Raw genomic sequence first — 27,160 nt, forward strand, 5'->3', positions numbered from 1 at the left:
ACGCAGGTGACTTTTAAAAACACAAAACTGACATTCAGGGGCAAAGGGGTCATCAGCTGAGCTGGGGTGGCCTAAAACAGCGACACTGAGGAGGCAGCAGTAGAGATCAGTAGGAATAGACTGGGGATGGGGTGGCCGAGGGAGTTTGGGAGTTGCTTCGGGCACTAACAAGGGGCTGGAGGAGACAGACTCTGCACCCTATTCTATCCCCAGAGCTCTCTCCCAGAAACCTTAAATCCCCTTTCCTGTCACCTCCCTCCAAAAAATGGAATTTTTTTTTTTTTTAAGTGGGTGGAGGGAGCTCCAATGTGGCTTTTTTGTATCTCTCTACTTCCTTTAAAGGGCTTCGTTTTTTTTTGTTTTTTTGTTTTTTTTCATCCATAAAAAATGCAGTAGTTTTGAGGGGTGCACCCTTAAAAGTGGTTAATCAGAACCTTGTATAAACACCTTTCCCCAGCCCTTTCTTTGAGGGCAGCATCCCCATCCTATCCTCTCTCCCAGACATTAGAAATATCTTTTAAACAGAAGTCCTTGAATAATCCGATATAAAAATGCACGCCTCTGCCAGGCATGGTGGGGGCTTTGGAGGGGCAGGAGGAGCTTTCCTTACGTAGTGATGAACTCTCCAGGCTGGGGAAGGGTCCCAGTGGTGGGGAGAGGGCTGTTCCTGGAAACTTGATCTCCATAGGGGGTGAGAGAGAGAGATGTCTGGCTGGCTCCTCACTGCGGAGGTGGCACAGGGGTGACTGTGCCTGGGCTCGGGGCCGTGGGATCTGGAGGCAGGGGGGTACCTGGGTCTGTGGAGAGAAGGAAGAGGAATCAGCCAGGTGGGCAGCGGAGGGGTCCGGACCCAGGCCACCAAAGACAAACAGGACGGGGCACGCATGCAATGGGTGGGTAGGTGACCGAGGCAGCCTTCCCCCAGCGCTCTCTCCCACCTCACAGCAAGAAAACTGAAACACCCCAAATCTTCCTGCCCCCAAGGGAACTCTCTCTACGGGGCATTTGAACGTGATGGGAACAAGCAAGGGGGTGCCAGTCATCATGCAAACAGGTAGCTGTTTTTCAAGTTTACAACTGAGACGCTGTGCCTTAGGACTCCTCCGTGACCCACCAGTGAAAGGCCCCAACGTCATCCTAGAGGTGGCGGCTGCCAGGGTGGGGAATGGCAGAGGACAGCCAGAGAGGCCCTTCCCCCTGTGTTCTAATTTACCAGAGCGAGCGTTCAAAAAGGATGGTGGAAGTTCTATTACCTAAGCCCTTCCCCTACCTGCCCCCCGGCCCCGTCCCTCCATGTGGACCCCTCTCCCTCACCCTTCTCCCTCCAGGACCCTTCTCACCTGGCAGTGGGCTGGCACTGGGCAGGAGGTTGCCCTGAACAGCTGCCACAATGGCAGGGCTCTGGGCTGCGGCGGATCCGAGCCCCGGCCCGAGAGGCAAGGAAGATGGCATGGTGGTGGTCGCCGGCAGGTTAGGGTGTAGAGGGTTCGCCATGGACACAGGCAGGTTAGGTGGGGGGAGAGTGCCCGGGGCGAACGGGAGATGGTGGTGATGCCCATGCAGGTTAGGAGGAGGGGGCAGGTTAATACTGATGGAGTCGGCTAGACTACCAAATGGGATGACGGATGGAGCGGGAGGAGGAGGAGGAGGCGGCATGCCGAAAGGCAAACCCAAAGGAGCATTACCCGCCACGCCTGGGTGCCCGCTGCCTGGCACTGCCCCTGGCATCATTGCGGGAGGAGTTTGTTGGTTGGGGAACGGTGAGGGGCCTGGGAAGAAAGAGAAGAGACCAAGAAGCTGAGAGGCAGAAAATCTCCCTTCTTGACTCACTCGCACAGCCAGGATGCTCTAGCCACGCCCCAGCACCCATTTGCCTGACGGACTCAGTGGTAAATCCTTAGAACAAAACCTCCAAGGCCTGGCCCTGGGGAGGGACCCCTGTTGGCTCAGGGATGTCACAGAGGTGAGCCCATCTGCAGAAGTCTCTAGTCCTGCCCTGTATCCCTTTTGAGGTGGGAGATAGGAATGTTCACCCAGAGGCCCTCAACCCCACCCCTGGTCAGCAAGAGTTCCAGAAACCATCACTTACCATGGGGTCCAGGGGGGGGTACCCCTGGTGGGACTGCCCCAGGCTGGGGGGCTCCAGCTGGTTGCTGCTGCTGTGGCCCCGCGGCTGACCCTGCCTGCCCAATCTGTTCAGAGGGGCCCAAGCTTCCGGGGGGAGCCCCACCGCCAGCAGGAGCAGGGGCGACAGAGGCTGGAGCCATAGCCAGGCTGTGAACCACGGGCGGCCCAGTGCCTGCAGGTGGGACCGGCTGGGAGCCCGGGGGCAGGGCTGGCGGGGGCTGCTGCTGCTGTTGGTGCATTTGCTGGAAGTGCTGCTGCCGGGCCCTCATCTCTGCATACTTCAGCTGCTCCATATGGAAAGCTTGTCTGTCGGCCAGGAGCTGCTGCCTCTGATACTCCAGCTGCCGGGTCCAAGTGAGTACTGTTACCCATTACCCATGTGCATAAAACCCTGCCCCCTGCTCCGCCCTCCAACACACCCTGTCTCTCCTGGCCAGTACCGGCACCAAATGCAGATGCAGACCTCATGCTTGGGCTTCCTGGGCCCTGCCCTGTCCTCCCCACCACAACCCCCAGCACCCGATCTTCTGGCTGCCTGCATGACTTCTCACTGCAGTGGAGTTCACCTAGTAGGAGCCCTTACTCATTCCAGCTCCAGAGCTCTGAATCCGTCATTTGTTTCTTCTCTTTTTTAAAGATTTTACTCATTTATTTGAGAGAGAGAGAGCACACAAGCAGAGGGAGCGGCAGGCAGAGGGAGAGGGAGAAGCAGGCTCCCCACAGAACAAGGAGTCCAACGTGGGACTCAATCCCAGGACCCTGGGATCATGACCGGAACCAAAGGGAGGCACTTAACCAGCTGGGCCACCCAGGTGCCCTCTGTTATTATCTTCTTCTTTTTTTTTTTTTTTTTAAGATTTTATTTATTTGTCAGAGAGAGAGAAAGAGAGCACAAGCAAGGGGAGCGGCAGGCAGAGGGAGAGGGAGAAGCATGCTTCCCCCAGGGCAGGGAGCCCGATGAGGGGCTCAATACCAGGACCCAGACATCATGACCTGAGCTGAAGGCAGATACTAAACCAAATGAGCCACCCAGGCGCCCCTCTGTCATTATTTTCATTTGGAAAATGCCTCCAGTTCCTCTTGTCAACTCATGTTCTTTTCTTCCCTCAAAATTGCCTAAATACTCACCATTCTTAGGAAGCCATCACAGATCAACTCTTTAGCCTCTGAGCTTTGCCCTTATTTTGTTATCTCTCAGGACTTTTTTTTTTTTAGGATTTTATTTATTTATCAGAGAGAGAGAGGGGGAGAGAGCGAGCACAGGCAGACAGAATGGCAGGCAGAGGCAGAGGGAGAAGCAGGCTCCCTGCTGAGCAAGGAGCCCGATGTGGGACTCGATCCCAGGACGCTGGGATCATGACCTGAGCCGAAGGCAGCTGCTTAACCAACTGAGCCACCCAGGCATCCCTCTCTCAGGACTTTTAATCTGAATTTGTCAGATACCTTAAGCATTCACTGTTTTAGATGCCTCCTTACTGAATATTGGATGTCTCTAATTAAACCGCAGGTACTGTTAGGATCCCTGTCTTGCATTTCTTTTTATATCATCTCAGAAACAAAATGGTTCAATACCTTGTCCCTCCCATCCCCTTACCAAGTTCACCTTCTGGATCTGAAGCCCCTTCCCTCTCATCATCCGTTAAACCTACTCAATGGCTCAACAAATACTTATTTACTGAAAGTCCACGGTACATCAAACACTGGTCAAGGACCTGGACATGAGGACCTGTCAACATTCCGTGGGACCTGAGGTTCCAGGTTTCACCAGTGGGCCATTTGTCCTATACTGTCCGGGGCGAGCGCCTTCTCCTCAGCCGTGAAGCCCTGTCACTCTCAGTCTCCTGCCACTGCTGCTCGCCCCCCTCTAAACACAGCCCCCGTTGGGTGTCAAGGTGTGGCCCTGGGCTCCACAGGCCCCCAGGGGATGGTACTCACTGCCTCCCGCTCCCGGTCCATGATGGTCTCTAACTCTTCAAAGTGCCGGAGTTTGATCTCCAACTTTTTCATCTGGGTCTCCACCAGCAGGGCCACCAGCGATTTGATCTTCCTCTCCTCCACAGCGGCCAGGTGCTAGGGAAGGCAGAGAGGATGTTGTGTGAGCGGGAGGGGCCCACTGAAGGTGGGCTGGGACAGAGCGGTAAGGCGGGGGCTGGCAAGTTTTAAGAAAGAACTGGCTGTCGGGCGCCTGGGTGGCTCAGTGGGTTAGGCCGCTGCCTTCGGCTCGGGTCATGATGCAGGGTCCTGGGATCGAGTACCGCATCGGGCTCTCTGCTCATCAGAAAGCCTGCTTCTCCCTCTCTCTCTGCCTGCCTCTCTGCCTACTTGTGATTTCTCTCTCTGTGTGTCAAATAAGTAAATAAAATCTTTAAAAAAAAGAAAAAAGAAAAAAGAAAAAATGTCTGTGGTCACAGCCCACAGAGTAGCAAAGGCTTCACATTCTTAAAAGTACATGAAAAAAAAAAAAGAGTGAAAAAAGATAAGACAAGGTCAAATAACAAGAGGATAAAACCAGGCCTAATGGCAAAAAGCTTCAAATTGCTTTGAGAAGAGATGATCAACTCTCCCTCTCAGGTCAAACTGAGAAGGAAACAGGTCAGCGTTATGGAAACAAGTGGGGAAGCATTTCCCGCAGGGGTCATGAGATCAGAGAAGGTGGTGGCGTCTTCCGGGACCCTGGTCCTCACCTTGGCCTTCACTGCGGCGGCGGCCAGAGCAGCAGCGGCAGCGGTGGACAGATTGCCCTCCCCGATGTCCCGCTCCACCTTCGTCTTCCTCTCCCCCTCTGACTCTACCACATCCTTCAGCACTTCCTCCTGCCCTTCCTTTGGCTCCTTCTCCTTCTCCGTGTCAACTGGGCCAAGAAGAAGGTAGGGTTAGGGCTGTTGCCCACTTCCGTCCTCTGGACACCCAACTACCATGCTGGAAGGCTCACCTATGGGGTCCCCATCGCTCTTCTCTGATTCCTTCTCGCTGTCACCTTGTTTCCCTCTCTCTTCGTCCTTCTTGGGGACCTCGCTGGTTTTCTCCTTTGTTTCTTCTTCGGCAGCCCCAACTCCTTCTCGGGGTTCCTGAGGTACCAGTGAAAGAAAAGTAGATGGCATCAGGTTGGCTGGTCCTGACACAGGGGGCCAGTGTGGGAAGTGATTATGACTCCCCTCCCCACGCTGCCATGCCCGGCCTCTCCACCCTCCCAGCCCAGCTCATTCCTGCTGCACCTTGGGCTCCTTCTTTTCCTCCGTGGCCTGGCCCTCTGCCCGCGCCTCGTCGGTCCCGCTCTCCTCTGGGCCCAGGGGAAAGAGAAAATGGGAAATGTCTGATGCAGAGGCTGTCCCAGGATCGCTTTCCCGAAAGCCCACTCTCCTAGCCAAAATCTTAGTGCGAGGGTTGGCAGGGAGCCACAGCTCCTAAGAGGGAGTTCTGGGGAAGAGAAAACCCCCACCAGTTCCCCCCATTGGTCTTGTGCTCTGAGGACAAAGCAAGGCAGGGATGGCATGGGGTCACCAAGTGGCGGGGGCTCTCGGTCAAAGGGGAAAACTCTGGGAACCCAGCAGTCCTCACCGATCCGCTCAGGCTCGTCAGAGGTGGTTCCTGCGATACCGCTGCTCTCCAGACCGAAGGCTGGGTCAGCCTTGCCTGTCACTTTGGCTGCCTCCTCCACTTTCCGAACGTGGGCCTCCACCAAGGCTGTGGGCACTTCTTCCTTCATTTTGGAGAACTCTTCTGCAAGATCCAGAGAGGACAAGGCTGGGGGCAGGGGCAGGCAGGCCATTTTGGCTGTCCCTGTGAAAGCTGCCTCAGAAGCCCATCTCTTCCTCTAGGCCAGCATGGAGCTCGACAGGTGCCTGAGCGGACGCCAGCGGCAGACAGTGCCAGTAGGGCAGCCAAACTTGAGGGTCTTTCAAGGTCTGAGTAACCAGCCTTTCAAACCAAAGAGGCCAGGACCCCTCCACATTACCTAGGGCCGACTTCGCAGCAGCAGAGGCGACTCGAGGATCGACGACAGAGGCCAGGAAGGCAACAGTGCTCATAACAGGGTTGCCTGACTGACTGAAGGGGATAGGCTGGTAGGCCAGGGGGCCCAGGGAGGCCTCTGAGTCCTCCAGGTACGGGTCTTCAATGGGAAGACGAAGAAAATGCAAGATGCACTCATCCTGCGTGCGGCTTCCCACGTGCTCTGACACTTTGTTCCAGTCATCTTTGTACATTTCCAGTGCCTGGTGGTAGTGGTGGAGACACAACTTCCTTACTTAGCCACTTTCCTTGAAGGTCAACTCCCCCCATCCTACTAAGGGCAGCGGGCTTCAAAGCTCTCTGTGTTGTGGTATTTGTGGATTCTGCTGGGTCCCAGGGGAATCTCCAAGTAGCACTACGAGAGGATATGGAGTTAATGAAATGGCCCAAATGCCTGGCTTGGAGCTGTTCCCTGGGGCAGGTGCGGCAGGCATTGGGGAAGAGAGAGACTGGGGACGAGATCACGCTCTGCCCACTCACGAGTGCAGCTGGCACCCGGGCCACTTCCGTTTTCAGAGAAAACTCTCCTTTCCTTGCCCCAATTACCTCCAGGAGGAGCAGGGTCTCCTGTTCTGTCCACTCTCGAGTGGCACTGGCCGCAGCTTTACTCTGCAGGAGATATGGGTGTGTCAGAGAGAGGAGCCCGTGACTACTGGAGGGTGAAGGCACCCCTGCCCGGAGTCAGCCCACACCTCTGTACCTTGGAGGGGACGTTCTTCTTCGTATACATGTCTGTGCGCAGGCCAAAGTTCTGCATGTCTGTCGGCTTCTCTTTGCCCTTGTCAGGGAAGTTGAGCATTTGCTGGGAAGCAGAGGTCTGCTATTTGCGGAGGGGAAAGAAAATGGTGAGGATGGGTGACCCCGAGAGCCAGGGGCGGACAGAGAGAGAAAACAGACAGAAGGAGCTTCCTTCCCAAAGCCAGGGACACCCCTGGGTGGGACTTCCTCCCTCACTGCTGTAGCTCCTCTGCTCTCACATCTCTTCTCCCCGGGCAGGGGCCCCCCAATAAAGGGGCAAATAAGAAGCCCAGCGGGGTCTACACCCCACCTACCAGCTCTGGCTTGCCCTTAGCCGTCTCTGGCACCAGGTCATCCAGCTCTTTGCCCTTTCGCCCAGCCTTGGTATCAGCATCAACCTGGCGGCCCTGGGGGACAGAGCTTGGCGTCATGGAGGCTGGGCGGAAAATGACCAGGCCAAGGCCCTGGAGGCCTCAAGACCAAATGCTGGGCGGCTCACAAGCTCTGGGGGCACTCATGCCACTGTTCCGTGTTCCCATCATGATTAATTAGATCTGTAGTTGGCATGATCCCCATTTATGTTCACAGGGAACTTTATAGTTTCCCTCAGGAGCTGGACAGTTAGGTTCTAATCCTAGATTTGGTACTCTGTGACCCTGGGCAAGCCACATAATCTGTCTCTGCTTAATATCTGTAATGATGGAATGGAGGTGGAAAAAAAAATGGAAGTGATGATAATTATGAGGCAAAAATGAAAAAAATGCTGGAAATACCACAAAGTTAAAAAATTTCATGCAACTTAATTTTCAGCCATTTTTCTCTATCTGCTCCATGCCCTACACTGGCCTGTCTGCTCCTCAAGGACAAGGAGCATCTCTTCTCCCTCAGCAAGTCCTTGCAGTCTTAGGTACAGAGACTGAGAGAGGGCGCTAAAAACACGGGGCTGACTCCTGTGGCCCTTTGCATCCCATGGAAAAGGAAGAAGCCTCAAAACACTCCTGAACCATTACCCTAAAAAACCAGAAAAAGAAAAGTCCAAAGAAGCCCAGTTTTTCCCAGCACCCCCACCCCGCCCCCACAGCCCCTCACCCTACCTGCGGGGTCTTCGGCTGTAAAGGCACCAGCCCGGAGGGCGTGTCTGCCAGGACATGGAAGTGAGAGGTGGGCGGAGGCCCCATCGGCGTTGGTCGACTCTCAGCATCCACCTGGTAGTTAATAAGACCCCACTGCTCTAGGAAGGCATGGACCCTGGCAGGAGAGAGGTGGAGACAGGGTCACGTGGGGCTGCCGGAAAGGGGCGGGGTGGGGCATAAAGTTCCCTCTCCCCAGCCCTCTTCTCTGCCCATTCTACTGCCCGGCGAACCCCTAAAGGCCAATGACATCCAGGCGTCTGCCTCCAGCCGGGACCTCTCTCCATATCCACCATCTCCAAACATCTCTTCCTGGAGAGTCAGGAAAACTGAACCAGGAACCCTCAATGACACACGCACTCCTCCCTTCTTCCACATGCCAAAGAATGCCACTGCCATTCCCTCAAGCCACATGTGCCCTGAATGTGGACTGTGCCTTTCTCTAGAGGTGGGTTTTTTTTTTTTCCTGTTTGTTCCCCTATGCTCTTCGCTGCCAGCTCTCCTTCTGCCAAGAAGCGTCTGTGGCACCTTACATCCCCCCTCCCCTCAGCTGCAGACCCACCTCATGATGGCACAGACATCCCCGGCCAGGTTCCTGCGGCAGGCGGTGGAGGTAAGATATTCCTGGGGGTTCAGCCGGTATGTGTCAATCATGAAGTTTCGATAAGCCAGGTAGCTTAAGGGAGGCGGGGAGGGAGAGAGAGAGAGGGACGGGGAGAGAGAGATGAATGAGAGGAAGGAAAGTAAGTACGCTGAGGACTGAGGGGTAGGAAAGGTGATAAAAGAGTGGATGGTTCCCCCTGTGTGACTAAAGGAAACAGAGTGGGTCACAAGCTGTGGTGAACACGGGGGTCCGCCATGTGCTAGATGCAAGGGTTTCCAACGTTGCCACGTTTGCCTTGATGGAAGTGGGATTTACTTAAGTGAATCATCTCCTGGGCTGTACTTGGGGAAGTTTTCGTCAAACTTTTCATCAGGCAATCAAAAAGCAAGAAAAGGTACCCTTATTTCCAAAGGCAGGTGTTAAGGGGAAGTCTTTATCCATGCATCCGACTACAGTCAACATGACGCGCTATAAAGGATATATGTTTTGGGGCACCTGGGTGGCTCAGTGGGTTAAAGCCTCTGCCTTCGGCTCAGATCATAATCCCAGGGTCCTGGAATCGAGCCCCGCATCGGGCTCTCTGCTCAGCAAGGAGCCTGCTTCCCCTCCTCTCTCTCTGCCTGGCTCTCTGCCTAACTGTGATCTCTGTCTGTCAAATAAATAAATAAAATCTAAAAAAAAAAAAGAATATATGTTTTTATTTTTTAAGCCCCACACTTAACAGGGAACAGGTGTGGAGCTTGCTGAGGAAAAAAAAAAAAAAAAAAAAAAAATATATATATATATATATATATATCTGTATTTTCTTTTAAAAAGATTTTATTTGTCAGAGAGAGAGAGAGTGAGCACAGGCAGACAGAATGGCAGGCAGAGGCAGAGGGAGAAGCAGGCTCCATGCTGAGCAAGGAGACTGATATGGGACTCGATCCCAGGACACTGGAATCATGACCTGAGCTGAAGGCAGCCGCTCAACCAACTGAGCCACCCAGGCGTCCCTATCTGTATTTTTTAATTAGAGAGAGAGCATGCACAGGGAAGGGGCAGAGGGAGAGAGAATCTTTTAATTTTTTTTTTTTTTAAGATTTATTTATTTGAGAGAGTGTGTGTGAGTGGGGGAGGGACAAAGTGAGAGAATCTCAAGCAGGCTCCCCACTAAATGTGGAGCCCAGTGCAGGGCTTGATCCCATGACCCATGAAGTCATGACCTGAGCCAAAATCACTAGTTGATGCTCAACTGACTGAGCCCCCCAGAACCCCAAGGGAGAGAAAGAATCTTAAGCAGGTTCCATACCCAGTGCAAAGCCTGATGCTGGCCTTGATCTTATGACCCTGAGATCATGACCTGAGCCATAACCAAAATCGGATGCTACCGAGCCACCCAAACACCCCTAGAATATATATACATATATATATTTTTTAAAGATTTGACCTATTTATTTGATGGAGATCTCAAGTACGGGGAGAGGCAGGCAGAAAGAGAGAGAGGAGGAAGCAGGCTCCCGGCTGAGCAGAGAGCTCAATGTGGGGCTTGATCCCAGAACTCTGGAATCTTGACCTGAGCCGAAGGCAGAGGCTTTAACCCACGAGCCATCCAGATACCCCGAATACATATTTTGAGGGTGGAAAGATCTAAGTTCAAATCCCAGTTCTACCATGATATCCTCAAGCAAAGTACTTATTAAAATTTTTTGAACCATGGTCTCCTAACCTGTAAAGTGGAGTGTCTGCTGAGGAACAGAAAGACCTGGAAAGATCTAGTACAGTGCCAGGCACATTTCAGCAGCTCAGCAAATAGTAACTATTGGGTGGTACAGCATACAGTTTGAGAACATGAGCCAGTCTGAAGGACTCAGATCCTGGTTTTTCTACTCACTGTGTGACCTTAATCAAGTGATTTAACCTCTCTCTGGTTCTCTGCTCACTTCCTCTTTGTATCTCAGTTTCCTAATCAGTAAACTGGAGAGGAGAATAGGACCTACCTCTAAAGCTGATGTGAAGATTAGTCAATGCCTATAAGACACTTAGGATAGTGCCTGGGAGATAGTAAGCTTTCAGGAAATGCAGGCACTTATCACTATTTACTATCTTAACCAAGAGAACAAAGTGTAGAACAATTCTAGATCAGGCCCTGCCTACGCTTGTCACCATGTTATTACTCTTTTCTCTTGGAGAGAGCAAGCTTCTTCATATATACTGCCTTCCCCGGGAAGAAGAGCAGAGAACCATACCACGCTCCAGGGAAAGAAATATGGTGGGAAGGCAAGATGGCCCTAGAGAGGGGAAGCTGAGGAATGGCTGGGAAGCAAGCTCAGGGAGATCAACACTTTCTCACCCTTCTCATTACATTTATCCTGGAGCATCCCTAGCCATAGGAGATTCCCAAGACTCAGTCAAAGCTAAATAGGTTTCGCTTGAAGCAACACCTTGCCGAAGATGAAGACTTCCAAGCCCCAAGCCTGTACTGTACACAACACTTCTCTCCAGAGAGCCTTCTCCATCCCTTAATTCAGAGTCTTGGATCTTCATAGTTCCTCCTCTTCTTTTTCTATTAAAATCTACTTTCAGGGACCAGCAAGGTCATTTACATTTTAGTCAGAGCTATTATGTATGCTGAGGATACCTGTGTTTTGGATATCTTAGTAATGATGTAAGGCTGTGGACTCTGTTGAAACAAATGGAGGCATCAGAGCAGGTACCCATTTTGTATAGAAGACCGTGCTTAATGTTGCCCCCAGGCAATCCTAGAGAGCACCCTACTGGGGTCACAGTGCTGGGCTGGGGCTGCCTGTGGACAGAGATCATGTCTCCGCAAGAGGTGCACAGTGGCTGGCTTTTGCAAGAAGCACAAGAAATATCTGCTCAATGGGATATTGCTGGATCAGGAAGGATGATCAGGGACAGGAGGGAGAAAGAGTGTCGTGAGCTGAGATTTCCTTACATTTCTGGAGTCTTGGACTTGTTCTTGCCGTTAAAGAACTCAGGGAGAGCCCTCCGCTCAATGGCATGAACACTGCAAAAGAAGACAGACAGATTCAGAAGGCACTGGTGGAGAGATGGGAGCCTAAGAAGGAAAAGCCTAGATGGGAGGGAGGGAGAACACAGCAGTCGTCCCTTCTTTGGGGAGACCGTCCCCCAGGGGGTGAAGACTCAAAGATACGAGCTTCCCTAAAACCAAAGTGTTCCCCAGTCTACCCGGCTGATGAAGAAATAACTTATTTGGAGACAGGAAGAGGAACAACATGTTGGCCCCAGAGGCAGGGCAAAAGAGAAGCAGTGAGGCGTTGGAGTGACAATACCTGTTATAGTCAAACCAGGCGGCGTAGCTGGGAATGATGATGTGGTGGGTCTGCTCGGTCACGTTGTCCTCATGGAGGTCCGGATTCTTCGACTGCTCCCCCTTGTTCCCCGTACTGTTTTCATCCTCATCCTAAAAGTACGGAGGCTGCTGCACACTCAGCATTCCCATTATGCCCCTGGCAACCCTCTGCTTCTCCCACACCCCAGGAAGTGGGCACTAAGGGTGGGTAGGGAATGAAAAGTTACAGCCCCAGAACATGGAAAGGGTCAGGGTTTTGAGTTTTGAACAATAGCCAGAATTAGTCTAAGGTGGGAAAAGTCCAGGTAGTAGAAAGCTCTGGGTAGAAGGAACTTTATAAGCACAACTCAGAATCCCGTAGAGAGGTAGAGAGGGCCTCTCTAAACTGGCTCCACCTTGCCCGTGGTTTCCATGCTTTCATCCTCCTGCTCATCTGAAAGAGAGAGACAGGGAAACAGAAGGTTGGAGCCTCCTGATGGGCAGGAGAATCCCACTCTCTGAAAAGCCCCAACGGGCTGGGGGAGGCTGGCAGCTGGGCGCCCCCCATCCTTACCCAGGTCAGTCATGGTGCCTCCTTTGACTGGGGCGGACTCTGAATCCTTCTTAGTGTTGACTGCCAGGAGAGAGAGTCATTTTATCAGACAGGTTCTGCCCAAACCGAACCCTTATACCTCTCCACCTAAGTTAACAACTCTAGAGATCTCATCTCCCCTAAGTTTCTCCATTGGATCGCAAAAGGTGGTAACTCCCTCTGGGCACAGTCATTCTAGGCCTTGACACTCACTTGCCACTTTCCCTCCTTCCCCCACCAAAAATTCACTTAACTTTTTTCCTGTAAAGAAGCATCTTCTACTCAATGGAAACTCATAAGGCATTCCTGTCTTTGACAGGACCCTCTGGTCCCTGTCTGTGAGTTCTTAATGGACCGAGACCGAGTCTGATCAAATCCCTGTGCAGAGTTGTGGCTGGATCTTCAACATTTTTTAAAGCACAGGGCTTCCCTTAACTGAGTCCGTACATGGCAGCTCCAGAGAAAACACGAATACAGAAGAGAGCCGCGTGATTGAAGAGAGCCCTGTGACTGACAAGGGGGTGGGAGCCAGCGCTCCTCTCGCTCCGTGGCCCCCGCCCCCACCCCTGAAATACGCGCCGGGATATTTGCAGCTCATCCATGGAATACAGATCATAGTCCCCCTTTGCAACTGTACCACCCTCTAACACTGCAGGGCAATGGTCTCCAAAGTGGGCTTTTCCCATAGGATGCAATACAGGCAGAATACAGGCAGAGAATTGCAGAATTTCTCTTTGTATTTGTATTTTAATCTTATCCTTTACCTTTTCCCACTTTTACATGACATTTGCATGTGTTTCATAATGTTCCTAAAGTAACGGTACATACATATACGTACAACGGTATATACATCTAACTTGTGCTTCAACACTTTCCTGCTGAGGGTACGTGATCAAAAGCAGTTTGGAGACAACTATCGTCAAGCGCAAAGCACAGTCCACAGCTCCCATATGGATAAAGTCAGAGGACTGTCCATGATGATGAAAATAACTTTAATAACCAGCTAAACTGAAAGGGAAGATCCTCCTGACCTGGAACTGGGCTGGGGAACTCAGCCCTGACAGAAGGTAGGTCCCAGGAGCTGGTGTGGCCCATACCTGTTTTAGGCAACGTCACCTCCTCTACGTTGGGGACTGGTGAAGGCTCATCCATGTCCTTCGTCAGGTCTTCTTGCTCCTCCTCTCTGTGGCCACGCTTCGACTTGGTGTAAGGTGTCGAGGGACTGGGAAGGAAAGGGAGTGAAAGATAACCCAGTCGTCCTTGGACAGGAAGTCCCTGGAAGTTGACATTCAAGGGGAGTGAAGCCAGAGAGAACCCCAAATGTGGAGCTGAGCATACACAGAAACCAATCACTACAGAGTACTCAGAAGGGCAAAGGCTTCCACCAGAAGACTTAGCTCTCTCTGAGTTCACTAGTGGCTGCAACTAGAACTAACAACTGGGGAGCTAGAGAAGACCTCATCTTCCCTCTCAGAACATCCAGGAATCTGGCCTACCCCGGCAAGGGCCAGCTGGGTATGGGAAGGAGTTTGTCCTTCCTTCCTTCAACATGGCATGGAGAGAATGGTAAAGGTGGGGGCAGGATAGGAGCTGGCATACCCTTTCTTAGCATTTTTCTTCTTAGCTTCCGGGGTTGGTGAGGGAGAGGGGGAGCGCTTCCTCTTCTTATAGTTCCCTCCTTTCTTGTCCCGCCGATCTGAATCTGGGCTGTTCACCTGCAGGTTGGAGAACTGGAGTGAACGTAAGCCAACAAGCCCCACTGAAGACCTATCCCGAGGCTTCAGCTAAGGGACCAGGGAAGAAAGAAGAGAAATTTTCACCTCATCTGTCAGCGTCTTAGCTGATATCTTCTTTCGGCGGGAGACAGGGCTTTTGTCGTCATTTACCTCGTAGTCTTCCTCATTCATCCATTCATTGAAAGTGTCTGTGTCCAGAATCCACTTTGCATGAACCTAAGTATAAAGGTATGCTTTGCTGGAGAGAAGTCTGAAAGCCACAGTTGTCTAAGCACCCTTGACGAAAAGCCCAAGGACATGGGCTCTCGAGCTTCACTTCTGAAGAGTGGCCTGGTTCTGGTACAGTCGTGGTGAGAAAGGGAACACAAGCAGGGGGAGTGGGAGAGGGAGTAGCAAGCTCCTTCCAGAGCAGGGAGCCTGATGCAGGGCTGGATCCCAGGACCCTGGGATCATGACCTGAGCCAAAGACAGACACTTAATGACTGAGCCACCCAGGCACCCCTCGTCTATAAAAAAAAGATTTCTAAGTAATATCCACATACAACGTGGAGCTCGAACTTAAACCCCAAGTTCAAGAGTTGCGCACTCTACCAACTGAGCCTGCCAAGCACCCCCTGGCATAGTTTCTTGGGCCAGGAGACAAGAAGGGCTCACCTTCCTAGGTTTCTCAGGAGTTGGAGCATCTTCCACAGCTGCTTCGATTTCACTGGCTGGGATCCACGTGTCGTAACTGCCACAGGAGATTGAGTGTGAAGCGGGATCAACAGGATGGAGTCACAGAAAAGCAAAGTGCAGATCTTTTACTTTTTCTACTTATAAAAAGTATAGGGTTGATGGGTTCTTTCTTGGTATGGCTATTTTTCCAATTAATATTGATATCCTTTCTTTCTTTTTCTTTTTTCTTTCTTTCTTTTCTTTTTTTTTTTTTTGGTATTCTTTCCATTATAAAGTAATAAAAACAACTCCAAAAAAAGGAAAGAGAGAAAAGAATCACCCAACATAACTATTTGGTATGTACTTTTTCTCAGCAAATTTTTCCTGTACAATTTTGTTTTTACATAACTTCAGTGTTATTTTATAATCACACTTTTTGCATTTTACATTTATCTACAAATTATCCATGTGATTTCTTTTTTTCCCCATGTTATTTCTATCACTTTGATGGCTGCATAATAGTCCACTCAGTAGATATGAAAACTGCTGAAGCATTTTCCCACTGTTAGACATTCAGACTGCTTCTAACATTTATCGGAGATTATACTGGAATAACTATTTCACATATAAAGCCCCAATCTTTTTAGTCTAACCCACATGGGATAAGTCCAAACGTCTCCCAAGACAGAAAATTCTCCTAATAGAGAGGAGGAGAACAAATTAACAGAACTAAAAATAACCCCCAAAGAGTGTCTGCTTTCCTTGCTAGATGTTCTAAGGCTTCTCAGTCTGGCTCCTATACTTAAACCTACCCCAGGACCCTGTCCTCACCTGTCAGGATAGTAGCCCCAGTGCAGAAGAACCTGCTTATCCCGCTTCATGACTGGTCGTACCCATTCCTCTGGGGATAGAGACAGAACAATGAGAGATATAAGCTAAAGGCATACACAGAAAATAACTGTACACAGCTCGTGTTGCAGCCAGAGACCTGGACACAGGAACATAAGGCAGTAGCAGGGCACAGCATCAAAAGGAGAGAGGAGCCCAGGCCTTGTAAAGAGACAGAATGGTTCCCAACTCCTTGTCCAAGCCGTCCACTGAAGAGGTCAAGAAAACCCAGGTCTCACCTTCTTCCAGGTTCCCTGGGACAGGATACACAACATGGGAGGCATTGTTCTTATCTTCAGTGACTGTTCCCTGGATGCCAGGAGGAAAAGCAGGTAAATAGTCCCCTCTGAAATACTCATGGGTGTAAATAAGCCAAAATAAGACCTAACCACATATCTGCCTTCCTAATCATGTTTTGCTCAGAATGGTATTAAAGTCAGTTTGCATTTTTTAAACACACACCAGCTGAGAGGCAAAAGGAAATAGCTAGGATAGTGCTAATAATGAAGAAAAACTAAAGAACTAAAAGTTGCTACAGATAATCCTCTGAATACATAATCTGCACATGGGAAATGTGAAGCTGCCTGTCCCCAGCAATGGCATCTGCTTGTTATTACAGAGTTCCAGAGTAGATGTTTCATTTCTCTGAAATCAGGCAATCTCTGGCTTTCCTAACCTCCAGGCCAGTGCAGTCTCTAGAAACAGTGATCCAAGCCTGTCAACTGGGAAATGGGAGGAGTGAACTGAGAAAGAGACGCTCAAGGCTTTAACTCTAGTCTTTTTTCAAGTAGGCAGAGCCGCCTTTGCAGTAGAAAATATGTCACCCAAAGGGCGGCTTATTGTACTGAAAACATCAGGAAAAGAGTCATGGAGTTTCCAAAACTTCCTCTGACCCACCCACTCACCTGGTGTCTCTTGATAATGTCTTTTAATTTCCCCAGCAGTTTGGGTTCAATTTCTGGGCACAGAAATATGTTAGGTCGAGACAGACAGTTATTCTGTAGGGAGAAGAAACAGATACAATGAGATCATGGGAAAGGCGTGTTTGGGATTTTCACTGAGAGAAACGAGATGGAAAGGGGAGGTTCTTGACTATTACCTGCACCAAGGACTTCTCAATGGTCATGAACATTTCCACGTTGCGGTCCATGCGTGATGGATTCTGGAAATCGTAACGCCGCCTGGAAAAGAGTCAATAATCTGAGTGATTTAGATCAGGCTAAAGACGAGGTTAGGGTATGTGGCTTTTTAGCATGGGAAATCAGGATGCGATCTTGCTCAAAACTGCTGTCAAAATGGCCTGGGATCTGGGGTTCACTGATCTCAACTCCAAATCATTTTGTACTTCATCCGAAAGGACAAAGAGAAGCTTGAGATGTCAACCAAAGAATTCCCTTCCCTCTGTGATACACACACCAATGCACACACACATGCTTGTTCACTCCTGGAGACTATTTTGGTTCTGTCAGCCACCTTTCTGACCCAGCACATCAGGTCTACTGATCTAGCAAAGTAAGAGACTCACAAGAATATCTACTCATGCTCTCCCATCCCAAGAAAGACCCAGGAAATCATAAAGGGGGAGTCCCCCTAAATGTTAAGAACCATAGAGAAGAAGACTTCTCACCATCCCTGGTCACTCTTGAATTTGTAGGCAGCTGCAAGTATGTGGCACAGGGAGCCTCCTGCTTTGAAATCTAGGAAACATTTGATCTACAAAATTGAGACAAGAAAGAAGAATGTGAGAGTTATATCCTGAATTCCCTTACTAAGAATCCTTTCACAAAATCCCATGCTGAACTAACCTTGCTCTCAAAGCTGGAATTCTTTTTTTTTTTTTTTTTTTTTTTTTTAAGATTTATCTATTTATTTGAGAGAGGGAGAGAGTGTGCTGAGGGAAGGGGCAGAGGGAAAGGGAGAGAGAGTCTTAAGCTGACTCCTCATTGAGCATAGAGCCTGATGCAGGGCTTGATCCCATGACCCTGAGATCACAAACCAAGCTGAAATCTAAAGTTGGAGGCCCAATCAACTGAGACCTCAAAGCTGGAATTCTTTAACCTCTACGCCATGGTATCACGTGGCCTGGAAAAAGGCACGGGGAGAAACCAGTATTCACAAAGCCCCACCTTGTGCCATGTACTTACAGGGTTACCTCACTGACCAGTACAGAAACCCTATAAGGTAGAGATATTAATCCCATCCAGAGATGAAGGAACAGATACTCAAAAGGTTTAAACAGATTCCCCAAGATCACAGAGATACCAAGTGGCAGAGTCAGAATTTGAACACAAGCCTACATAAATCCAAATCTTGTACCCTTTTAACCATGCCATGAGAGTTTCATATATGAGCTTCGACACTCTCGGATAACCTGCTGAATGAAGTTTTGTGGTTTTTTGTTTTTTTTTTTAAGATTTTAAGCAATCTCTCCACCTAACGTGGGGCTCAAATGCACAACCCCCAGATCAAGAGTCGCACGCTTCACCAACTCAGCCAGCTACATGCCCCTTGTTGCATGAAGTATTATGAAGACAAAGGGAGTGGTAAACTGGGGACTAGGGCAAGCCACTGACAGCCTCACTAGGGGCAGAGATAATAGGCAATTATCAAATCTCAAAAAAGCATGAAATTGATAAAAACCCCACAACTCCCTCTCCAGTTTGGAGGATTCATTCCTTGGCATTTGCACTCACCGGCAGTTTCGTGAGCGGTGCATTGCTGACATGTTTGCCAAAAACTTCTTCCTGAAACTGTAGCAACTGTACAACCAGGCTAGACAAGGACTTGTTGGTAGGTGGTTCAGCTTGGATATACTAGGGAAACAGAGGCAAAGGGAAGAAAAGCAGACCCCAGATAAACTATCCACTGTCTTCTTATTTCTTCCCCCAGGGTTCTGGAAGCATCTGGGGTAGGAAAAAATAGTGTCTTCTTCTCCCATATGTCTAGTTTCTATAAAGAAAATGGCAGAAGGGAAGCCCTCTAAGCCCCTCACAGTAAGTTGAAATTCTGCTGCCCCCAACCCAGCCTGCCAGCACTCAGTGCTGGAGGCAAGTGGGGCTTCCTACTTTTCAGCTACACTCTGAAATTGGAGTTGAAGGACCCTGATTTCTAGTCAACAGCACTGAGGGCTATAAAATCCTAAAGGTTCGTTAAGTTCAGGCAATGGAAGGAGTGTCTCTGAGACTCTAAACAAGACAACAGTGTATTTCTTGGGAGCAACTTCTTGGAAGGCCAAGACTCCCCCTAACTTACTAGGGGTTACAGGGGGTTATAGTCTTATCAGACTATAGACTATAGTCTTATTAGACTCACATAGCTTAATAAGAACGGTGCAAGGAAGTGAGGCAAGGCAAACTAAGAGAATGAGCTTGTGTGTTCTGTTTCTCCTAGGAACTGGGCACAAATGTCTTTGTAGGCTCTCCTAGAAGGCAAGAACCAAGCTACCACCAGCCTGGTGAGAAAGAGCAAGGAAACATCTCTCCTTTCTGAGGAAACTGTATCTGAGACAGGCAACCCTGGGCCTTCTTACGCATTTCCATGTTATGCTACCTAGTATCCTAGCCTCCTGTTCTAATTTAAATCTGAGCCAGGAGGCTAACTTTCTCTTTACCTTTTGACCCCTGTTTCCTCAACCCTAATCACAGAGAAAAGTGCTCCTCTCAGTGGGAGATGTAAAGAGAGCCTTGAAGGAAAAGGTAAACGACAAAGAGCTAAGAACTTGAAAGCTGAATTTGAAAGCTCACAGGCTGTCAATCCCCCCAGGGCTAGAGACTAAGCCCCTAGACTGATCTCCCTTCCAAAAGGTCAAAGGTGGAGGCCTGGGAACCAGAGCCTCACGCTGGGGTACAGGCATACCACAGACCCAACAGCTGTTTGTCAGGATTCTGACACTCAGAGAGACCTCCGAGATAGGCCAGAACCAGGATCAGAAGGGTGTACTCCTAAACCACCCATCACATTTCTGACAGGCTGGAAAGCTGGGCAGGAAGAACTGGGGAGCTAAGGAAAGCCAGAAAGAGAACCTCTAACTGGGGGTAGTGAAAGGGAAGAGGCAAACCATCTCCACAGAAAAAACCCACGTATAGACATTCCTTTCAACCAGGCCTAAAGACAAAGACAACACCAGGAAGAGGTTTGACAGAAAAGTCAGGTAGGGCTTTTTGAACCCTTTGTTCACTACCTTATTATCTCGAGTTAAAGGCTGGGGGGCTGGAGATTTAAAGCGTGTCTTAGCCTCTGAACCCCAAACCAAAGGCAATGCAAGGCCAGGTGGTCGGATGACTTCATTGTGAAGCTGAGGGATGGTTTAAGAGGTCGCTGCCCAGGAACTGTTATAACCTGGCTCCCAAGGGGTTTTGTTGCTCCTTGGGTGGAGGTGGGGGACGAGCAGTGGAGACAGGTGTGGGGGCTTCTTCAGGCTGATGAGCAGCCAAGGGCCTGCTCTGTGGCTGTTTACCCTCCTGCTTTCATCATCTCTCCGAACATACACAAAGCACTAGGGAGGCCTCAGCCCTGCCGGTACCTGGCTCCGTGGAGAGCTCTGGCGGGCACCGTGGCGGGCACGCTGGGGCGGGCGAGACGGGGGGGGGGCATCGGGCACCCAGTCCACCCTCGGCCGCCTCTCCCGGAAAAGCCCGGAAGGCTCTGGCCCAGGGGAGGGTGGGCGGCTGGCACCGGGACCCGCCGGGCAGTGGAGAAAAACAAGGGGCAGAGGGCGCAGCAGGGAGGGCGGGGGCTGGAATCCCAGGCTGCGGGGGGCGGGGGGGGGCGGTAAAAGAGGCTGGGGGAGGGGCGCGGGGCGCCGGCGGGCGCGCTGGGGCTGCTCCCGAGGCCGCGGGGGAGGGGCCGCGGGCTACCGGAGGGTGGGCAGGATTCGGGGGGGCTCCCGGGCCGCGGTCCCTTTGTCCCGCCCCCGGCCCCCGCGCGGCCCTGCCTGCGTACCTTCTTGTAGTTCTTGCCGAGCCAGAGCCTCACGTTGTCGAACTGGGTCACGGTGTCCGCGGCCTCGTAGTACTTCACGTTGGGGCCGCCGTCCTTCTTCCGCACCGCCATCTTCTCGGGCTCGGGCCCCGCCGCCGCCCGCCCCGCTCAGCTCAGCTCCCGCCTCCTCCGCCTCCTCCTCCGCCCGCCTCCCGCCGCCTCCCGCCGCCGCGGCCGCCGCCTCCCGCCGCCTGGGCCGGCCCCGGCCCGCGCAGCGCCCCCTGCCGACCGGCCGGGCACGGCGGCGGCCAGGCTCCCGACGCGGGACCCACCCTGGCGGCCTTCCCGGCGGCGGCGGCAGCGGCGGCGGGAGCCTTGGAGAGGCAGCTGCTTCCTGGAGGGGGCGCCCACTCTCCTGAGATCGTTCTCTACCCGAGGCGAAGGCTTTCCCCCTCCTTGCCTCTCAGCGCAGGGAGTGGGGTACCTCTCTAGCCTACCCCAAGCCGACGTCCGTCTCTGGAGGAACCCCCAGCTCATAGTTCCGCGTGGTCCTTACCTTGCACGTTCCCAACCCCACGGAGCCCTTAATCTTAAGGAACCCCAGACCCCTTTCCCCAGGAAGTTTCTTTCTTTAATCCATCCCCAGGACTTCCCCGTTTCAACTCTTCCGGAGTCTCCCTCACCCTTAACACCTTGCCTCAGCACCCCCTCTCACTCCTTAACCGGAGGAGTCCTCTAGCCGCCACCCTGGGGCCGAGCCTCTTCCCTCCAACTGAGTCCTCTGCAGGCCGCCATCGCCTTCTAAATAGTTTTGCGCTCTTTGAGACCCCAATCTTGTCTGGGCGGGAGGACCCCCCCCCCCCCAACTCCCTCTCTGGGTCACCCGCTCCATCCGCTTGTTCCTTTGAGTGGCGTAGAGGCGAGGTAAGGGGCGGAGGGCGGGGGGTCACAGGGTGTGTGTATATGGGGTCGGGCCGGCTTCCCATGGCTACATTCCCTCCGTGGTCGCAATGCGGACCCCTTCTGTAAGCGCGCGGCGAGATATGGTTTTGGAAGTCACGGTGGCCGAGTGGTTAAGGCGTTGGACTCGAAATCCAATGGGGATTCCCCGCACAGGTTCGAATCCTGTTCGTGACGGCCGCTTTTTTCCCCCTTCTTCAGGATACGTAAAGGGGACCCCCCGCACACGTGTCTTTCGTGCACTTCCCTTTCTGTCCCAGAAATAGAAGCCGAGAGGTCTCACGCCTGAATTGGGAGGGAGGGAGGGAGGGAAGTGATCAAGGGAAGCTTAATCGTGCACAACTGTACTGGCTGTTAAGACACAAGACACTTTCTGAATCCTCTAACTTCGGGTTTGTTAGAACTTGGGCACACGTTTCATTCTTGGGGACGGGAATGGCAAAGGATTTGGTTGAAGAAGGGTTAGGTTTTTGAAAATCTGAATGCCTGTTGTGATATAATAGTCAAAATTAGAGTTTCCAGGAAAAGAGGGCACCTCTGGGTTTCATGACCGGAGGTGTGATTATAACTGAGACCCAGGAAAAGTCTTTTCTCTTCGGATTTCTCTGAGGAGGCTCATCTCAGATATCACTGGGCTAGGAGGAAGTAGCCTGTTGAAGGGTAAACACTACAGATCTAGCTGCAGCTGGAGTGTAGGGAGATACTTTTCACTGATTGCTCATTAGGTGCCAAATGCTGTTCTAAATTATCCGTGTATTAACCAAGCTAGGGAATTCCTTTTTAAATCTCTAACCTTCCTGTATTCACCTTATCTGGTTCTTCCCATCCCCTAATTTCTAATCACGGGGAATATGTAGGATACTTGTTGAGGACCTTCTTTTTGTATTTCATTTCTTGCACAGCATCATTTTTTCCAAGAAAGATCTGCCAAAGGGCAGGGAGTTCAAGAGTAATTCACAGAGCTTTATACACCTTTCTACTTTGCAGTTTTCCACCTTCGTTCGTTTTTCTCATACTCTTCTTTCTGAGATCATCCTCACCACTGTCTCCTTCCCACCCTGGCACTCTCATCATTTATAAATCCCCATCCTGCACATCCTTTTATCCTTTCACTTTGAGACTCTTGATTACTCCAGCTGGAACCTGTTGTTCTACCACCGCCATCGACTCCGTTGCATGCAAGACATCTCCTTTGACACCTCTTTGCAAGAACTGATTAAAAGTTATATTTATTCTGCTTCCTAAACAGATCTTAACTCTTTTCACGTTTCTCAGGGTCAGTGCAGTCTAGGCCGACCACTTCCTAGAGTCATTGGGAAAGTAGATTGTGAGGACCACATGAGTTACTCTATGTGAAGCTGCTCTAAAGCATCCCATTGCAGGGGCTCCTGGGTGGCTCAGTCAGTTAAGCAGCTGCCTTCGGCTCAGGTCATGATCCCAGTGTCCTGAGATTGAGCCCCACATCAGGCTTCCTGCTAGTGGAAAGCCTGCTTCTCCCTCACCCTCTGCCTGCTTGTGCTATCTCTCCGTCAAATAAATAAATAATTTTTTTTTTTTAATTGTTGTAGCTGGAGATTCTAAACCCTCCCGCAGCTGCTTTCTGTGTTTCATGAGCTGGTCCCTTTTCACTCACCATTCTTTCCTATTCACTACTTTCCAACCACTGGCATAGTTCCTGGTCTAGTATTTGTCTATGTTCATGCTATTCTCTGCCTGAAATAATCTTTCCCATCCTCACACATCGATGTTGGTTCTCCTGGGAAGTCATCTCTAACCTCTTGTCACCCACCATACCCTAATCATTTTTGTGAAGTCTTTCTTCCCTGGAAGAACATCAACTCTTGGCACATATAAGCCACTCAATTAAAAAAAAAAAAAAAAAAAAAAAAAAACTTTGTTGAGTAAATGGATTTTTTTTTTGTTTTTATAGTAGGTATATATACATGTTTTAATCTTCACTCAGAATGGACTATAAGGTTCTTGAGAGTTAGGGCTGTGTATTTTTTTTTCTCTTTTTCCTTTACTAGGCCTTTATACGCAGATGTGATCAAGTGTGTCCTGAATGAACATACTCTTAACAGGCTCAGTACTCCGCTTCCTATCAAGTGCCATTTTGCGCATGCTCTCAGTTATGTCTGGAGAGGCAAGACCAAAATTGACCAGCAGAGGGCAACCAACAACTGTGCTGCGAAGGGAAGGCAGCACCGTTGCTTACAAAATGGAGGACCTGGACGGATCTCCTACTCGGAGGTCCTACCTTTCCCTCTCAAATACTTCCCTTGTAACTGTCATAGATCAGAGGCCAAGGCTTCAAACTTTAATGTACAATAGGTAATTTCAGATTTCTACCATCCCCACAGCTCACCTGAACTCCCCAATTCCTTCACCTTTCCTTTTCCGTTTCAACAATTCTCTATCCTGATACATTTCCTTTGGTTATAGGATCAGGTACCTCCAGGCATTCCTTCGTTTCTGATTCGACATTTGACTTTGCCCATCTGCCCTAAAGCTACCTTCTCCACCTAGTCTTGATACCACTCATTTCAACCTCCTAAGGAAATTTCCCTTAACAACGTTCCCTAACATGTTCAAATTCTATCCCACTAGATCAATCCATTAAATCACAACTAACCTACACCCACCTGACAATTCCAAATGATCACATTGTTTTCTACTTCCATTTTTTTCTTCAGGTTTTATCTCTACACTCAACTTGGGGCTCAAATTTACAACCCCCAAATCAAGAGTCCCACGCTCCACTGACTGAGCCAGTCAGGAGCCTCTACTTCCTTCTATTTTTTTTTTTTTTTTTAAAGATTTTATTTATTTATTTGACAGAGAGAGATCACAGTAGACAGAGAGGCAGGCAGAGAGAGAGAGAGGGAAGCAGGCTCCCCGCTGAGCAGAGAGCCCAACGCGGGACTCGATCCCAGGACCCTGAGATCACGACCTGAGCCGAAGGCAGCGGCTTAATCCACTGAGCCACCCAGGTGCCCTTCCATTTTTTGAATGAAATGTATTCTCTCTGCCTCCAGCTTCACACTATCTTAATACCCTGTTGTAAAAACCTTTGCTATGTTTGAAACCATTGAGATCTTACTGGACTTCAGAGACACTGTACTCTCATTTTTCTTAGAACATTGTTTCTCCATCTCATTTGTTTTCTCCCTCCTCCTGTGGAATTCTGCCAAAATCTTCATTTTTCTCCCTCCTCCCAAGACAAAAATCCCAAGCTTAAATTGTGGTCCTATACCTTCAGCTATCTATATATCCCCTAAAATGCAACAAAACTTCTCCCTTCCCAGAATGACATTCTTTTCCCATTTCTGTTAATACTGTTCTTGCAATTCCATGGTTTCCAATCTTAAGAATTAATTTGGCATTTTTCTTTCTCCCATGCCTGACATCCATCAATCATTGTTTCTTCTACCACATCATCTAATTTGTTACAGTGGGCTTCCTGGTACCCCAGTTTCACCACACTCAGAGTTCTACAACACTGGTTTCATCATATTCCTCTGCCCAGAGACTTCAACGCCCCATTTGATTACACAAATGCTCCTCTGATCAACACTTAGCCTAAATCACCCATTAAAAAAAAAAAAAAAAAAAAACACCCAAGATTTGATAGAGAGCAAGAGCACAAGCAGGCAGAGAGGCAAGCAGAGGGAGAGGGAGAAGCAGGCTCCCTGCTGAGCAGGAAGCCTGATGCAGAGCTCCAATCCAGGACCCTGGGACCATGACCTGAGCCGAAGGCAGACTCTTAACTGGCTGAGCCACCTAGGCACCCCCTGAATTACCCGTTATATTTATTTTTTAGATTATTTATTTGACAGACGGAGATCACAAGTAGGCAGAGCAGCAGGCAGAGAGAGAGGAGGAAGAAGGCTCCCTGCAGAGCAGAGAGTCTGATGTGGGTGGGGCTTGATTCCAGGACCCTGGGATCATGACCTGAGCCAAAGGCAGAGGCTTTAACCCACTGAGCCACCCAGGTGCCCAGTGAATCACCCATTAAAAAAAAAAAAAAATCCTTGGGATGCCTGAGTGGCTCAGTCGGTTAAGCGACTGCCTTCAGCTTAGGTCATGATCCCAGGGTACTGGAATCGAGTTCCGCATCTGGCTCCTTGCTCAATGGGGAACCTGCTTCTCCGTCTCTCTCTGCTTGCCAGTCTGCCTGCTTGTGCTCTCTCTCTGACAAATAAAATAAAATCTTTAGGCGCCTGGGTTGCTCAGTGGGTTAAAGCCTCCGCCTTCGGGCTCAGGTCATGATCCCAGGTCCTGGGATTGAGCCCCGCATTGGGCTTTCTGCTTGGTGGGGAGCCTGCCTCTCTGCCTACTTGTGATCTCTTGTCTGTCAAATAAATAAATAAAATCTTAAAAAAAAAAAAAAAAAAAAAAGACTCTGCCTTCAGCTCAGGTCATGACCTCCGGTCCTGGGATGGAGCCCCGCAACACAAGGGGCTTTCTGCTCAGCAGGGAGCCTGGTTCCCCGCCCCCTCTGCCTGCTGCTCTGCCTACTTGTGATCTCTCTCTGTCAAATAAATAAAATCGTTTTTAAAAAATCTAAAAATACATAAATAAATCCTTAATCCTTTCCAGCAAGATACCCCCAATCTGTTCAGGCTGAGCATCCCCACAGCTTAATTTCTTCTCTCATGCAGCTCCTTCACCTTATAGCCAAGTAGCTAATGTCACCCTATACTCATCTTTTCAGTGACAAATTCTTAGATCTTAACCAAAATTGCTTTTATGTGACTAAAAAGTTCATGTGCAGACATCTGACACACAAGAACTTACTGTCCCTTTCCAAGTTGCTGACTTGTTCCAAATGTTAAGAGGTCTGGAGCTCTGTAGTTTATCCAGTAATCATTAGAGGACTTCCGCTGACATTATCTCAACCTACACTTATCTCAGGAATGTGGTCATTGCACAAAAACATTTCTGGAACTCCTTCATGGCTAGTTTATGGGCCACATTTAAATGATTCATTACTTGTCAACTGTACTCAAAACACACACCATAATTCTATTATACCCCAAAAAATCATTCCTTCAAAATTATTTTTTTAAGTGGAGGCATTTGCCAACTTTTTCTTCTATTTTTCAGATTTTAAAAAAAAGATTTATTTATTTGAGAGAGAGAGTGTGAGAGAATGAGCATGAGAAGTGGGAGGGTCAGAGGGAGAAGCAGACTCCCTGCTGAGCAGGGAGCCTGATATGGGACTTGATCCTGGGAGTCCAGGATCATGACCTGAGCCGAAGGCAGTTGCTTAACCAACCAAGCGACCCAGGCGTCCCTATTTTTCAGATTTTGTTACGGATTACTTCTGGGTTTCCCAAAGTCCCATTCTTAGACTAACTTCTTGCTCTTAAGTTCCATATCCATGTTTCCATTTACTGGCTAAACAGCTTTATGTGGAAGCATTTTAACCCAAGTTCTCTAAATGAGCTCATTATTTCACGCCTGAAACCTACTCATCCTCTCCTCTCTATTCGGGTTAATGAT

At 49.9% G+C, this 27,160-nt stretch overlaps 1 protein-coding gene and 1 non-coding gene across 8 annotated transcripts; one reads left to right on the forward strand and one right to left on the reverse strand.

Annotated features, from left to right (window-relative positions):
* Nucleotides 1–285: 285 nt before the first annotated feature.
* Nucleotides 286–20,912, reverse strand: SMARCC2 (SWI/SNF related, matrix associated, actin dependent regulator of chromatin subfamily c member 2). 7 transcript variants are annotated; one of them, XM_032348601.1, is made up of 30 exons: nt 20,717–20,911; nt 18,469–18,588; nt 17,403–17,488; nt 16,875–16,956; nt 16,681–16,773; nt 16,015–16,084; nt 15,719–15,788; nt 14,888–14,963; nt 14,318–14,449; nt 14,097–14,212; nt 13,595–13,719; nt 12,480–12,539; nt 12,322–12,359; nt 11,907–12,037; nt 11,549–11,620; nt 8,569–8,682; nt 7,971–8,124; nt 7,191–7,283; nt 6,839–6,955; nt 6,685–6,747; nt 6,083–6,341; nt 5,686–5,847; nt 5,343–5,407; nt 5,060–5,195; nt 4,812–4,978; nt 4,063–4,197; nt 2,090–2,468; nt 1,686–1,769; nt 1,341–1,406; nt 286–797 (listed from the first exon to the last, which is right to left on the reverse strand). In XM_032348601.1, exons 1-30 carry the CDS (start codon nt 20,825–20,827, stop codon nt 721–723), a joined length of 3,453 nt encoding a protein of 1,150 aa, XP_032204492.1. In that variant the 5' UTR covers nt 20,828–20,911; the 3' UTR covers nt 286–720. The 7 variants fall into 7 exon arrangements, with proteins under 7 accessions (XP_032204492.1, XP_032204491.1, XP_032204488.1 ...); XM_032348600.1 differs by having other exon boundaries at nt 6,839–6,958; XM_032348597.1 differs by having other exon boundaries at nt 1,341–1,769; nt 20,717–20,912.
* Nucleotides 20,913–21,750: 838 nt separating this feature from the next.
* On the forward strand, nt 21,751–21,832 carry TRNAS-CGA. The gene has a single exon. It is a non-coding gene; the product is annotated as a tRNA-Ser (tRNA).
* Nucleotides 21,833–27,160: the final 5,328 nt, after the last annotated feature.

The sequence above is a fragment of the Mustela erminea genome, chromosome 6, assembly GCF_009829155.1.
Source record: "Mustela erminea isolate mMusErm1 chromosome 6, mMusErm1.Pri, whole genome shotgun sequence".
In the NCBI taxonomy this organism is placed as follows: Eukaryota; Metazoa; Chordata; class Mammalia; order Carnivora; family Mustelidae; genus Mustela; species Mustela erminea.